General features: G+C 40.5%; 1 protein-coding gene and 1 long non-coding RNA gene across 11 annotated transcripts in view; one reads left to right on the forward strand and one right to left on the reverse strand.

The window, feature by feature from the left end:
• The window catches only part of LOC116665321, a 29,866-nt gene extending 17,867 nt beyond the window's left edge, over positions 1-11,999 (reverse strand). The window contains exon 1 of the long non-coding RNA XR_004321894.1: positions 11,841-11,999. This is a non-coding gene — a long non-coding RNA (uncharacterized LOC116665321). The remainder of the gene's footprint in view (positions 1-11,840) is intronic.
• The window catches only part of MECOM (MDS1 and EVI1 complex locus), a 528,305-nt gene that overhangs the window by 454,015 nt on the left and 60,005 nt on the right, over positions 1-14,285 (forward strand). Inside the window, exon 1 of one of the 10 annotated variants that reach the window (XM_032484643.1) lies at positions 12,063-12,835. The exons of 7 other annotated variants lie outside the window; for them this stretch is intronic. Coding sequence is in view for 1 of the 3 variants with exons in the window: in XM_032484630.1 (XP_032340521.1) it covers positions 12,875-13,081 (207 nt within the window). In the remaining 2 variants the exon portion in view is untranslated. Of the gene's footprint in view, positions 1-12,062; positions 12,836-12,865; positions 13,082-14,285 lie in introns of those variants that run through there. 2 more of the 10 variants (XM_032484630.1, XM_032484653.1) reach the window with 2 other exon arrangements.

Here is a 14,285-nt window from a genome sequence, read left to right on the forward strand (position 1 = left end):
AATGTTTATTAGGTACTTATGGGCTGGGCACTGAGCTAAGTGCTGTGCATGGATTGTTGTATTTAATCATCTCAATAGCCCTGTGAGATACTATCATTATCCTCATTTACAGATAAGGAATCTGAGATGATAAGTAACGTGACATGTCACCTAGCACATAGTGAAGAAGCTGCGATTTAAGTCCAGGCTGTCCTACTGTAGTGTCTGTGCTTTTAATCACTATACTGTTTTCCCTCCTTGTGAGTGTCTACTACATACGAGGCATTATACTAAGTTCTATACATATATACATATATACACACACACATACATATATACACTAAGTTCTATACATATATATATATATAAAATCTCCATTGTTTAATCCTAATAACCTCCTATGATATAGTTGCCATTACCACAATTTAAAAAATATTGAAAGAGAAATTCAAGAAGCTTAAGCAACTCTCTCATCATTTAACTAGAAGCAGACTCTACCCAGGGCCCCAACATCAGAGGGCTATGACATAGCAGGCAATCGGAGATGAGACTGCTCTTGGGCCCAGGGGATTTTATGATTTGCACAGAGGAAACCTGTGGTCTCCTGAGCCCTGGGAAAAAGATCTGACTTCATTATGGCAGCTATTCAGCCCATCGCCTTCCCTGCTAAAGTCCACAAGAGGCGGGGTGTTTGTCAAAACAGACTGTGGCATTGCCACCAAATCCGAGGTGTGAATGATTTGACAGCTGAGTCATGAGAGTCATCAGCCACTGGGATCACCTGGACCACATTGAACAAAATTATTGGGAACAGGGAAGAATTAGAAGAGAAAGGTTGGCTTGCCATCCACAAGTTCTTTGGCTGGAGGATATTCTATTTGACTTCATTATTTACCTCGCAACTGCTATGGAATACTTTCAAAACTTAAACCAAATTCAGCAAATTTGCACTTTTCTGAGGGCTTAGATTCTGCAGTGAACAAGTAATTGAAAATCAAGTGTAGTCAAAACTTCCCTTGCTCAGCCCTTAAACCACCCGGTGTTGATATAGAACCATCTTGGCTTTAGTTGAGCGTAAGAAAAGTGGTGTATTTGTATTTAGTGGATTTGCATTTAGGTGCTGCACGGTGTGAAAAATACATCTCTGTAAACCTGAAAGTCACACTCAGTGCAACAAGATACTCAGTACAGAAAGCATTTAAATACCGATTCCTGCTGAGGGAATAGATAGCTTATGTCTCCATCTCATGCTCTTTTCCTGGATAAAGGATCATTATCTCTCTCTCTCTCTCTCTCCCTCTCTCTCTCCTCCATTTCCATCTCCACCTCACTCTTTCTTTTTCTTCACAATAGTTGAACATTAGTAACTTAAATGTATATCTGTTACGTTATAAGGCCACTGGGCTTTGTAAGAGTGAAATTTAGCAAAATATACTTTATAAAGACTTTTAATGACTTTCAAAATATTCCGGCATTGGTTACAAGGAGATATGTACAGGAAATGATAAACATTTATCATGGTAATTTCTTTGGTGATGACAACACAAAATTAACACAAACGAACATGTTACATAGCTGAAGGACTTAGTGAATCATTTAAATTTGATTCATCCAACTCTTTTAGAGTACATACAAACTTTCTTAGCTCTTGTAAGAATGGAAATAGGGAGGAAGAATATAAAACTGTGTAAGATACAATGTAATATGACACAAAGGCATGAATTTAAAATTTTAAATCTGTAGTCATTTCGATCTTACCTTCCTAGGCTCATAATTTTGATTTTCTCCATCTCATGACTGGGTTCCATGGTTTATTTGTAAATTGATAGTCCAGATCATATTCAGAGAGAAATTATGTGTGAACCAAGGTGCGTTTTTTTTTTCTCTTTAAGTATTCACGTTCCTTCTGGCATTCTTCCTGATAGTTGTAGGCACTACATTAGCAAGCCTAGATTTGTTCTCCAGCCAAGAACTACATACCAAAACACAAATACCTTTGAGAATCTACATCTTGGAAATTCACCAGTACTTAATTCTGGAGTTTATAGACAGGCTATATTAGGATTTTATTTGAAGCTGAAGAATTGACTCAACAAAATTTACAGAAAGATATTTTTAAAGCCACACCTGAAATCATGTCCATATTTTCATAATGATACTGAGATTTTGTTGGTACTTCAACCACTGTTGGAATATTCTGACATTTTACCATCTGATATGTATCAAAAGATGTGACACCCATTAAATGGATTATAAGCCTCACATTTTCCTGGCTGTATAGAGTTTTTATTTTTTTATTTTTAAAGTGTCTGGCCATGGTTATTGGCATAATAAAATGGAATTTTAGGGTTTCCAACATAGAGAAAAGATAAATGTTTCACTGAATCATTGGTAAGAACTTAGCATATTGACTATTTTTTGATAATTCTGCAACAGGGACATGACAACTAGCACCTACTGTCAGAATGTGGAAGTGGAATGGTAATTCTGGGCCAGAACTGCCTTGCCATCCCTCCCCTGTGTTCAGCGTATGCCTCTTTAGTTAGAAGCCAGCACTTTCAATAGATCACGAATTAATCACGGTCATCAGTGCTCTTTACCAAGAAGACTGTGTGGATGCTCCTGTGAAATGTTCTGTTCCTCAGGATGATGAGTTAATTCATCTGGAACAACGTTAGTTCATCAAGGTTTGTGGTTTATGTGAGGATCAAATTCCTGTAATTTTGTATGCCGTCTGATTTAATGTCCACTTAGTTTAGCAGTTAGACAGCCATCAGCCACCTGAATCCAATATCAAAAACTGAAGAAAAAGCCAATTCTTAAACATTTAATTCAGGCATTTATAGACTTAAGATTAAATGACTGCTTTTCTTTCTCCTGAGGAAACACATATCTAGATAATGCCAAATCTTATTAAGAAAAGCCTAAATAATATAAAACATTGTGTGTCCATATGCTCATGATAAAAACCTATGCTGTAGTAGGGCTTGTAATGGAAGAGGAGAGGAAAGGGTGGGTTGATTCTGAAATGAAACTATACACGTTCCTTTGGAAGGTTCTCCTACCATATACTCAAGTAAAATTACAGCAGTTCGCAGGCAAAGGATTCACTGGCTAGAGTTACTGATAACCTACTTTCTTTGTGAGCCTGATAGACCTTCCAGATGCTTTCAAATTCAATGAAAAGTTGAGGCTTGATTTTGTCTCTCTGTATCTATAACTATTTTTTTGATCAATAGTGAACAGTCAATTGATAGAAAACTATTTAGGAGAATTCTTTGTCTAGTTTCAAGCTTTGCTGAAATAGATGCAAAGTAATATAAAGCTTTATTTCCCTCTTAGGTGTTCTTTAAGGTGGAAGGGGAAAGCAGTTTTCCTATCTTGGTTGGCACCCCCAAAACAAGAAATAGGTTTCTATACTGAAGGACTTCTTACACTTTGAGAGTCTCAGAGCATTTACCATGTTGATGTTCATTGTGAAGTTCCAAGTGGGAGCTATCTTGACCTCCTCTGACCACAGAGCATATTTTCAGGGACTACCTGGTAACAAGTCAGTGGTGTGAAGCGTACTTCTTGCTGTCAGACAGCTTTGGGGTAGATGGGCAGATGACAGAAGTATCCCAAATGACCCTAAATATGATGACTGACTAGTAAATGACTTTAATAATGAGTACCATAAGCACTTCAAGGAAGGGAGCCTGGAGGGCTGTGAACGAGCTTGATAAATAGAACTCTGACTTCTCTTCCTTGATCTATTGTTGCATCTTCTGAATGCTGTGAATATCGAAAATAAGTAGAGCCAAAGGGCCTGCGCGAACACAGTTCAAAGACCAAGAGCTTCTACTTACATTCCGAGTTGTTAACCAGAGCCAAAGATTTGCTTAAAGGGACGAATCTGAAAATGGGTCTGGAAAGAGAAGTTTGACGCCTAGTTGTAGAGGAGATTGCGTTTTGAATTAAAAGCTTTATTTTCTAGCAAATCAGGAACAACTGGAGTTTTTGTTAGTGTGGTTTTTCTTTTTTTACCTTTTGTCTCTAGGTGAAGCAAAACATTGTCTTAAGTTTGTTACTCAGGAAGACTAATTTTTGGTGATGCCACCGAATTCGGGCCTAAAACGACAAGGGTCTTCATTAGGCCAGAGCAGTGGGAAAGTGAAGGCCCTGGAGAGACAATTTAGCAGACTCACCAAACCAGCAACTGCTCACTGGGAAGGAGGAGACAGAAGGCACCCCAGGTGTTGTCCAGGGTTGGTGCCCGGGTAAAGGCCAACCCAGGTAGTTGGTATGGAAACATCAATATGGGTGGATGGGGAAGCAATAAAATGCTTCTCCTGGGACACAGCAGTGATGGAAATTTCTCTCTCTAAATTCCCTAGGAGAATTATCAGTGCATCAATTGATCCCCATGGGGGAACAGTGGTAAACAGTCCAGTTTCCTTGGATAGTAAATATAACAATGCCTCCTACATTTAGCCATCATTAATTCATCCTTGCAAGAGCAGTTCAAAGATAGTTTGGCCTATTATGAAAAGATGCTATACTCAAGATGTGAGTATGAATAAAATTTGATTCCATCCTTAAGAATCTTACAGTGACTCTTAAGAAGGACCACTGGGGATTTTAATCATGATTACTGAAAGGCATTACAGATACAACTGTAAGGTGAGGTGGAACTGGGCATCAGCCAGGAGAGAAGCACAGATGACTTGGGATAAAAGATGGAATGGTCAAACCTGGTTGGTAGGGATCAGTGGGCATAAAAAATGGGTGGCTTTGAAGGCTTGGTAAGATTTTATCCAAGATAATCAAGGCAAAATAAAGTATAAGCTGAGGAACAATAATGATTAGAATTACATTTATATTAGCAATACTGATAATAATAATAGCTACTTTTAATTGATTGTACACTACGTGCCATGTATGATTCGAAGTGATTAACATACATTGCCTCATTTCATTTTCCAAAAAAATAGAATGAGCTTATACTGAATTGTGGGGCGACTGGAACACAGTGACGTTTAAGCAGGCGAGTGCGTGACAGTTGCCACGTGGGCAGATTAGTGGTGTTGAATATAAACTGGTGGGGGGCGGGTAACTGTTGGTCAGCATAGGAAGTCACTGTGATCATTCTCACTAGACATATCAAACATCCAAGCTAAGCATCCAGACTTGATAGGAATGAAAATCATGGAAGGACCTGATACATTTTTTCACCAAACACTTACTGAATACCTACTACACACCTGGTGTTATGTTAGGCCCCAGGCAATAGGGGCAAATGAGATAAACCCAATTCCTGCCTCCCCACCCCAGTACAGTCCACCAGAGGGCATTGTCAAGAATAAATTTCTGGACCTGGATGACAAATACTGGCCTAAGATTAGTCCAGCGTGTATGTGTGTGGCCCCTACTCTGGTTTTTAGGGTTCTTGGGTCTCAGTGGTATCTCACCCCCATCTCAGAATTCTCCCTCTTACTGATTGGCAGAGAACACAGTCGGGGGGACAGAGCAAACTCAGCTGCAAGCCAGACAGAGACAGACATCTTCGAGGGTAGCACAGTTTGAGAGAAAAAAACATTTTTCTTAAAATTCTTCTCTTCCATAGGTCAGGGTAAGGATTAGGGCAGCTGACATTGGAATGGGAGAAAGAGGATAGAAAAATACTTAGACCTTGCCATTCCGCAAAATATCAACCAGACTATCTTCCTCATTATGTGTGTACGTAAGTCCATTCTAACCCATTACACAAGCACAAAAACTGTGAAACTTACAGTGTTTTGACCTGTTCCCACGAACTCAAAGCAGTTCATGCTCACATTACCCAATTTATTTTCCCAACACTCTTATTAGGCTGATATTATGAAACTATCATAGAAACCAACTCAAAGGTTAAGTGACTTACCCAAAGGCACACAGCTAGGAGGGGAGACAGGAGCAGAGAAAGGTCTTCCAACTCACTTTTTCCACACGATCATGAATCTGAAATGGTGTTTCTAAAGTCTCAAGAAAGAAGCTGATCCTGGATTTATTACATAATGTGCTAAATGCTGTCTTGAAAGATTTAATTAATTTAAATTCATAAAATAATAAAAAAAATTAATTCCCAGCAGTGGGGTTTAATTCCAGACTCCTTAATTTAGTGCCATGATTCTTTGATCTAAAGTTAGGAAGAATGAAGGGATTTGGCTTTTTGAGACTAATCATAATCGAGATCCAAGTTATCTTCTATACGATAAAAAAGATAATAGTCATTTTTGCTCAGTGATCTAAAAACGATTATAATCTGAACAATCAGATTAATGTGCTATGTATTTTTGTGAATATTTATTCTCAGTTTTATGAATATTTATTTACTCATCTTTTTTTTTTTCTTGAATGTATCTCTAAATGCATACGCATCATCATATTGCACATCTCTACTTTCGGTGGATAAGAAAGAGAAAAACAGTGGTGTTTTTGTCTCTCTTTCTCCACCAAAATTTTACTACAATATATTTTATTTAAGTTTTTATTTTATCACAGTGTTTTCATTTAAACTTGGTATAAATTTGTTGTTGTTGTTTTGCTTCAGCCACAAAATAACCACTCAGCGTAATAGCTTAGGACTGAAATACATCAAAATAGCCCAACAAAAAATATTTTAAATATGGCAGCCTTAATTGGAGTTTAGGAAATAAATCTTTGAGTATAATAATTTATTCACTAGAGCTGTTGTCTCAGCAAAGTATTTCATCTTAGTTTCCAAAGAGCTGCTAGTCATTACTAAATATATTTAAAGTCGAAGCAAAAAAAAAAAAAAATTACTTTCATCCTGGCCAAATATCCTATAAAATACTCAACTGTTAAGAAAGTCGTCTGCATTTTTTAAAAAAGATCAGATAGGTGATTATGTTTGTGTAGTTGATTAATAAAAAGGGAAGTAGGTAATGGTTCACTGGGGAAACTTTTCTATCACAGTATCTGTTATGAGGTATCCCATGCTGTAGGCACAATAACGGGGTGCTAATTCTGAACGCACACAGGGCCGTCCTACAAAGACATCGAGATTTGTAGGAAATCAACCCTCCAGCAGTCCTGGCAAGCCAGACTGACCCCAGCAAATGAAAATAATCAAAAGTAATTAGAAGCGTGCTGGACTACTCCTCGGAGAGCCGGGCGGGAGAGTAAACATGCCTGAATCCTCGAGCCACTGCAAAGGCCCATGTCTGAGCTGTTAGGTGCCCTGACCTTGTCCACATAAAGATGTGATTTATGAAGTGCAGGGCACAGCAGCAGGGCTTCTGTCTTCTCCTGGAGAACCAAATTACTGAGGTGGAGATTAACATGCTTTCAGTCGGGCCCATTTCCAGACCAAGGGAAATTTTTTATTTACATTTTTTTTTTACCTTTAATTTCCTCTTTTCCTTTTTTAAGTCTTCCCACTCCCATAGATTAAAAAAAAAAGTCCATCAAGAGAGACCAGAAATATCTCTCTTGAGCAGTGTTAATGTGTGTTGACTGTGGTCACTCAGAGCTCTGTTTGTTTGTAAACTCTTATTGCGGGCAACTGCTTTGCTGGGTCTACCCAGCCAACATCACAGAATACACCTTCAAGTTTAGGGAGCCAAGCCTGTAGAATACGGCCCTGATTAAAATAAATACATTAAAATTAAACATAATTTTACCTTTGACTCCATGGCTTTCCGATCTAGTTTCTTTTACTTAAACATGATGCATCATTACAAGGTTTACTCTACTAAGTAGAAAAAACTTGAAAGAAAAAATTGTAGGTGGTCAAGAATTTGGAGGGAAAGAAAGAGGAGAGACAAACTGGAGTTTCTGTATTGGGAGAAATATTTATATGCAGGAATCAGTGGGGAGTCTCTTGAGTCCTAAAGATACACCTATATTTTTTTCTTATCTTTGTCTCAATTAAATGGTAAGATCTTACAAAATACGATTCTAACGTGGAAAAGGAAGCATTGATTTTCTTTTTAAACACTCATCAATATCCATACAGGAAGCTAATTTAATTAGCAAGCAGTTATTGTTCAGCCAAATGTCAATTTCTCAGATTATTTCATGCTTCTTGACATGCACTGTATGCAACAGGATTTCACAGGATCTCCATGAATGAAACTGCGCTTGAGAAATGTAAAAATGCACTTGTATGTTCTTGAAAAGCTACAAAAAAAAAAAAACCCCAAAAAACCAAAAACGGTGTTAAGACAAAAATGTCAGGCTTGCCGTTCAGTGTATATTTAGCCTCCTCAAGAAACCCAAAGCTGCAGAATTAAGGGAACTCTACTTAGGCTGAGGTTATAAAGTGCCTTCCTCTATAAACTAAAAACATAATGTCAGGGTGAATGGGAACATACTTTATTAACTTTATGGTATTGAAAACTGCCAGCAAGTTGTCTTGTTTTTAAATATTGTCCTCTGCAGAGTGTTACAGGGCTGTTTGTCCACAGGAAGCCTATTAAAAGTGGACAGTGCAGTCATTTCATCTGGCTTTGGCTGGACTGCTTTTCTTTCCTTTAATGATGTGCTGGAATGTACCATGCCCATAGGGTCTCCATTAGCAGAACTTTTACTTCTGGGACAACCATGAAGTTTAAGGCTTAAAAGAGGCATCAGCTTACAGTCTTGTGGGAATCACTTGAATACTGGAGCACTAACTTCTTACTGCTCTAACTAATATATTGACTTATTTTAAATAAACAGTTACACAATGAAGACAGAGCCAGTGGCCTTATTGGAAATCTTTGAGCCTGTTAAAGATTCTGCAATTTGTGCAGATGGGGGGAGGAAGGAAGGGGCCTGAGGAGGGTTTATGCCCTTTTCAGACCAGGAAGAAAACACATTAACCTCTCCCACCCCAGCCCTGCCATCAGCCAAAGGGGGATCTTTACAGCTCCCAGAAAATCTATCAACTCACACTCAAACCTCATATTTTCCAATGCCTTTTTCCTGGTAAACAACAATTAACAGAACAGGACAGAAAAAACAATCATTCCTTCTGGAAAATGTTTTTAAAATATGATTTAAAAAAAAAAGACATTGCTGACAAATCACTCGATGTTCTGCTTTTAAGCTTTACATTTGTTGCTGTATGTTCTCCTAGTTGGTCCCCTTAATATTTAGATCATCTGTCCTGATACATGTTTGCAAATTAAAGCTGGTTTGAGATTATAGCAAAACCATTATTTTTAATAGCCCATTTCAAGGGCAGCGCTAAACACTGCAGAACACGCATGTTACTGATTACTGCTGAGCAGACAGCGGCTTTTGCAGATTAATTTGTAACTGGGAACTACTGTAAACAGATTTCACCAGAAATCCCGGGGAATAAAGGGAATTGGTGGTGGTATTTGTCTCCTTGTATTTATTTATTGTTTTAGAAACCTCCTGATGGAAAGCGAGCTAACCGGGGAGAAAACCGCCCTGCTGCAAAAACCTTTTCCTCCAGCCCTCCATCTCCTCTTCCACGTCAGTTTTGATCAGGGGAGGCAGGTCAGGGTCTTCTCCTAAAAGCTTATTATTTGAATAGCCAGAGGCTCCTTTCATGAGAAATAAGGCCCTTCTAGCTACTCTGGGATATCAGGACCCTATTTTTAAACTTCAAGTTGTGTCAGGAAAAAGCGAGGTGATTGCTTTTACATGAAGTTATTATATAATCAAAGAGTAGAGGGGGCGTGGTGGGGAAGGAGAGGGAGAGGGAGCGGAGAGAAAGAAACATTGAGATTTGATGTTTGCCCAAGTCCTTTAGTCTTTCTCACAAGTTATTCAGTAGAGAATAAGACTGATGATGATAATATTAATAAATAATAATGATGAGGCCAAATAACCCCCTATCTCTCTAGATCAATCTTCCAAGGACTAGGGAGAAAGTGTTAACTCTTTTGGCTCTATTTGGGGAAGAGAAATTCATACGTAGAAATAGCCTTAGCTCAGGCCGGTGTCTGCGGTTCTGGACTGCGGGGTGCACTCGTCCGGACCTGAGGCTCGGGAAGGCGCGGGAAGACGCGGGATCCCGCGCCAGGCGGAGGGCAGAGCCTGGCTGCTCGCGCCCGGCGGGCGGCAGAGGGTTCACCTGGGTGGCTGGAGCCGCGGGCGCCGCCACTTAATTCGGGGCGCAACGCCATCTACCGGCGTCATGACGCACCTGCAAATACCCAGACCTTGAAAGTCGCCCCGCCTCCCCCACCCGAACCCAATATAAGGGAAAAAAACTTGGAGGCCCTTTCCACGAAATCTTAATTTAGCCAGGACCTGCCACTGATTCCATGCGACCTTTTGTTTATCCACCGACGTTTCCTCCTTTTCAGAACAGCTTTGTAAAGGGCAAGGAGGTGGGGGCCAGGGGCTAGGGCTGGGGATTGGGGCGCTGAGCTCTCAGACCCCCTGATCAGGCCGCACTGTCTGAAGCAATCGGTTCCCCAGATTACTTGTATTTAATACACAATGCATCATAAAACAAATCCCTCATCCTGACAGGAAGAAAATAGAACAGCTCATAGCTTGAGCCGGTCCAATTTATGGCTAAATTAAAAAAAAAAAAAAAAGGCTCCTACAATGGGCAAGTTGAGGAAGGGCAGGAAATCAATGGCAGCAAACCGGGAGCTCTTAAAGGTTCTCAAGCGCCGAACTCTATGGGAATATCTGACCGGGTTTTAGGTTATTTACAAAGGATTTTTCCTGTCCTACCTACCACTGCTGTGCGATTTTCCCTCAAACAATGGCCATTATCTGAAATAACAGTTCAATGTCACAGATAACAGGCCCCCGAAACGAATTAGTCACCACCTCTTGTCATTTTCTCCCCCCCCCCGACATCCCTCCTTTTTGTTACTATTTTTGTTTTTAAATCAGCATTTTGGGGAAATATAGACCTACTAGATTTACACGTCTATTTGTTCTTGGAAAAAACAAAAAGGGACTTGTACTGTCCCCGTTTGCAGATGAAGTTTAACATAAACGGGCTTTCCATCCCCTCCTTCTCCACCTCCCCTCAAGTGTCCCTTGACTCGCTTACTTTGCTTAACTTTCCATTGTTGAGCTGAGAAATTGGGTTTTGTTCATTTGTTTTTATGAATGAAGTTTTGTGATAAAAAGCGTTTATTTCCATTTAACCAAAGGATTTTGCTAAAATTTCCAAGGTTGGCTAAAGGAAATCTTTAGACCCTTTTATTCTGTCACACATTCCCTATATTCTTCCTTCCCATGTTGTTTCTGAAATGTGTTGATAAAAACTGACCATATATTAGAAAGTTAGGAATCACCGTATGGTGCTGATCCTTCCAGACAACATTCATGATGTTAAAAGTTTAAAAAAATAATCTGAGTTATCAAATTGCTTAATTACACTTTGGGGCGTTCACGATATTTTAGTTAATGTATCAGAGAATATGGCAAAAACTCACCAGACAATCGTCAACCTCTTTTAGCCCATAATACACTACTTGGGCAAGTTGTATGTAAATAATGTTTCAGGTTTTTCAATTCCTTCTTCTAAGAAAAATCCGTTTTAAAAAGTACCATACTCTTCTGCTCACCTAACTATAATAATGGAGGGAGTACATTAGAGTACGAATTTCAGTGATAATAATAAATATTTAGCAGAAAACTAGAAATGTCCATTTCAACTTTTTAGGCTACTGTTTTCTGAGAATTTCTGAACTAATTCTGTTTAGCGTGAGCCAGCGTCTCTGTACCCTAACCTCATCCTCGCCCCCTGCAGCGCCCCACCCCCAGCCTTGGTGCACACACCCTCACACCCCGAAAGCACTTCTCCACCCCATCACTCCCATCCCCCAACACACACACACACACACACACACACACACACACACACACACACACACACACAGAGGCACACTTACTCTTGTGCTTTCAGGACACCGAAACACAGGATATTTCCCTGGGGAAAGAAATCCTGCCTGGCGAGATCTCCCCATTGGTTGTTTACCCAGAGAAATCTACATGTTTAAGGGGGATGGCGCATCCATAATCAGTCTGTCCCTATAGGACTGGGTCTTGGCGACCTTTTTGTGACCTCTCCCTCCAGAGGAGGCTGCTGTCACTTTAAAAATTTACTGAAAGAGGAGCCCGTCTGGCTTCCGATCACTCTGGGCGGCGGGAGATAGCTCCCTTTCTCCCTCGCCCCGGGTTCTTTCTGGATGGCCGAGCAGATCCTCTTTAAAGAGACAGTCCATGAAATAGAAACCCGGCGGCTGAGCTAGGAGTTGCGAAAGGGGACGATCCCGTGAGGGTCTAGGACCGGGGAAGGAGCTGCTGAGGATCAGAAAGGGGGCTAGAGCTCCCCTCGCCTCCCCAGGCCCCCCACCTTTTCAAACTCCCTCCTCCTGCCTGTATTTTCCCCCACCCCCCCAACCCCCCCGTGGAACTGGGAGAGAGAAGTGGAAGAAGTTTTAGTGGGTTTCAGATAACTTTCATTACACATCGGGCTGATAAGAGCAAGAGAAAGTGAGAAAAGAGGGAGGTGATGTGAACCAGAAGGAATAGCTCGGAGCTCATTTAGGAAGGGGGAAAAAAGCCAAAACACACCAAACCCGGGTCACTTCAGACGAGAGGAGACTTCATTTCTGGTCTTAAAAATACACTGTTGGCGGACAATAAATCTGAAACGCGTGGTCCTGGCAAGCAGATCCCAGAGACGGACAAAGTTATCAGAGACCATTCGGAAATCGAGACGCGAGGCTTTTTTTTTTTTTTTTCCGTAATATTTCGAAATGTGGCTCGGGATCGTATGAAAGGACTTTCGTGCAGGAAAGCTGGGGGCTGCTGATCCTTATATTTTGTTTAATTCTTCTGTGATTGCCTTTTATTGCTGAGTTGAGGCCATAGAAATCTGAAGGTAAGAGAACTCACTTTAAAAAAAAAAAAAGTCTTGGCGATGCGCATAGTTTGTAACTTCGGACAGTTTCCTGCCTTGGCACCCCTTCTCCGGGGCGCCCCCCGCCCCCCAGCCTTCTTTTCCTACTTGCCCGCAGTCTCGCGGAGCCCTGTGCTTATCTACGTCGCTGGGACTGGCGATTTCCTTGTTCCTCCTGTGCAACGGTGCGGTCTGGACGCGTCTCCGGGGTGGGTCGTCCGGCCTTCGGTGGGTCTCTCTGCCGGCTGTCGGCCTCCTTTCCTCGCGCTCTTCTCCTGCTTCCCCTCCCTCCGTGTGTCTGTCCGTCGGTATCAGGGACGCAGAAGGTGGGGTTGCCAAAATCTGAATTCCTGGCACCGGCCACGCGACTTTGGAGCCGCTTTCGGCCGAGTTCCACCTTGCCAAGTAATAGCTTTGCTGTCCAACATCGTGTGCTGCTTCGCGAGAAAGTCACATTCGGACCCTTTGGCGAGATTGTGGGGATTTTTTTTTTTTTCTTTTTGCTGTTGGTTTTTTGAAAGGGCCTTTCTCTAAAGTCCACCTAAAGGGAATTCTTTTTTTTTTTTTTAAGCTATCTTTGGAACTTGACAGCTTTTAAAAACACAGGAGTGTGTTAGATGAAATGACGGAAGATGTGTTGTTACTTTATTTTATTCGAGATTTCCGAGACGATTAAGACATTTGGGAGACAAATGCAGTTCTGTTAGCAAATCAAAAGCGAATAATTCACCCAGGGGGGAAAACGTTTCTGAAGAAACTTAAGCTTTTGTCTTGGGGCAAGAATATGCAGAGTAAGAAAGTTAATATGTTGGTGAAATATTTGAATAATCATGTAACATATATGTAAAAAGATATTCTTTGGAAATGAACCTGTTTTTAAATTAATTTCACTGTTGACAGTGGCAATGGCAATAATGTTAACACGGAATAAAATTACACCTAGAATTTTTATGTGCAGTATATGCAATAATTAACTCCCTGCCCCTGCAAAAAGGAATGCTAGAAAGCTAAGGGGATAGATGATTTTTGACTTTGAAATTAACAAGTTTTCCACGTCTTTCTGCAAATATGAAATGGAACTGGTGTTGCATTTCACTGACTTCACCCTATTTCCTTCATTAAATATTTCTCTAGTGTGTCAGTAGAACTGCCTTTCTTTTTCTTTCTTCTTCTTCTTCTTCTTCTTCTTTTTTTTTTTTTTTTTGGGTAGTCAAGAAAACAAACAACACAGATCAACCAGAAACCAAACAAGCCAAAAAACAAAACAATAATCCCAACCTTTTGCTAGTTTGAAGTGTGCACTGCTGTTGTTATTTATGTTCCTTCTAGACATCCGAGGAGGGGGGAATCTCCAGTTGCCATTTGAGTTGATCAGCATTGAGAGTTGAAGAAAACAACTTAAAGTTTGTAATTTTATAAATAAGAAATTGTT

Source organism: Camelus ferus, chromosome 1 (genome assembly GCF_009834535.1).
Source record: "Camelus ferus isolate YT-003-E chromosome 1, BCGSAC_Cfer_1.0, whole genome shotgun sequence".
Taxonomy (NCBI): Eukaryota; Metazoa; Chordata; class Mammalia; order Artiodactyla; family Camelidae; genus Camelus; species Camelus ferus.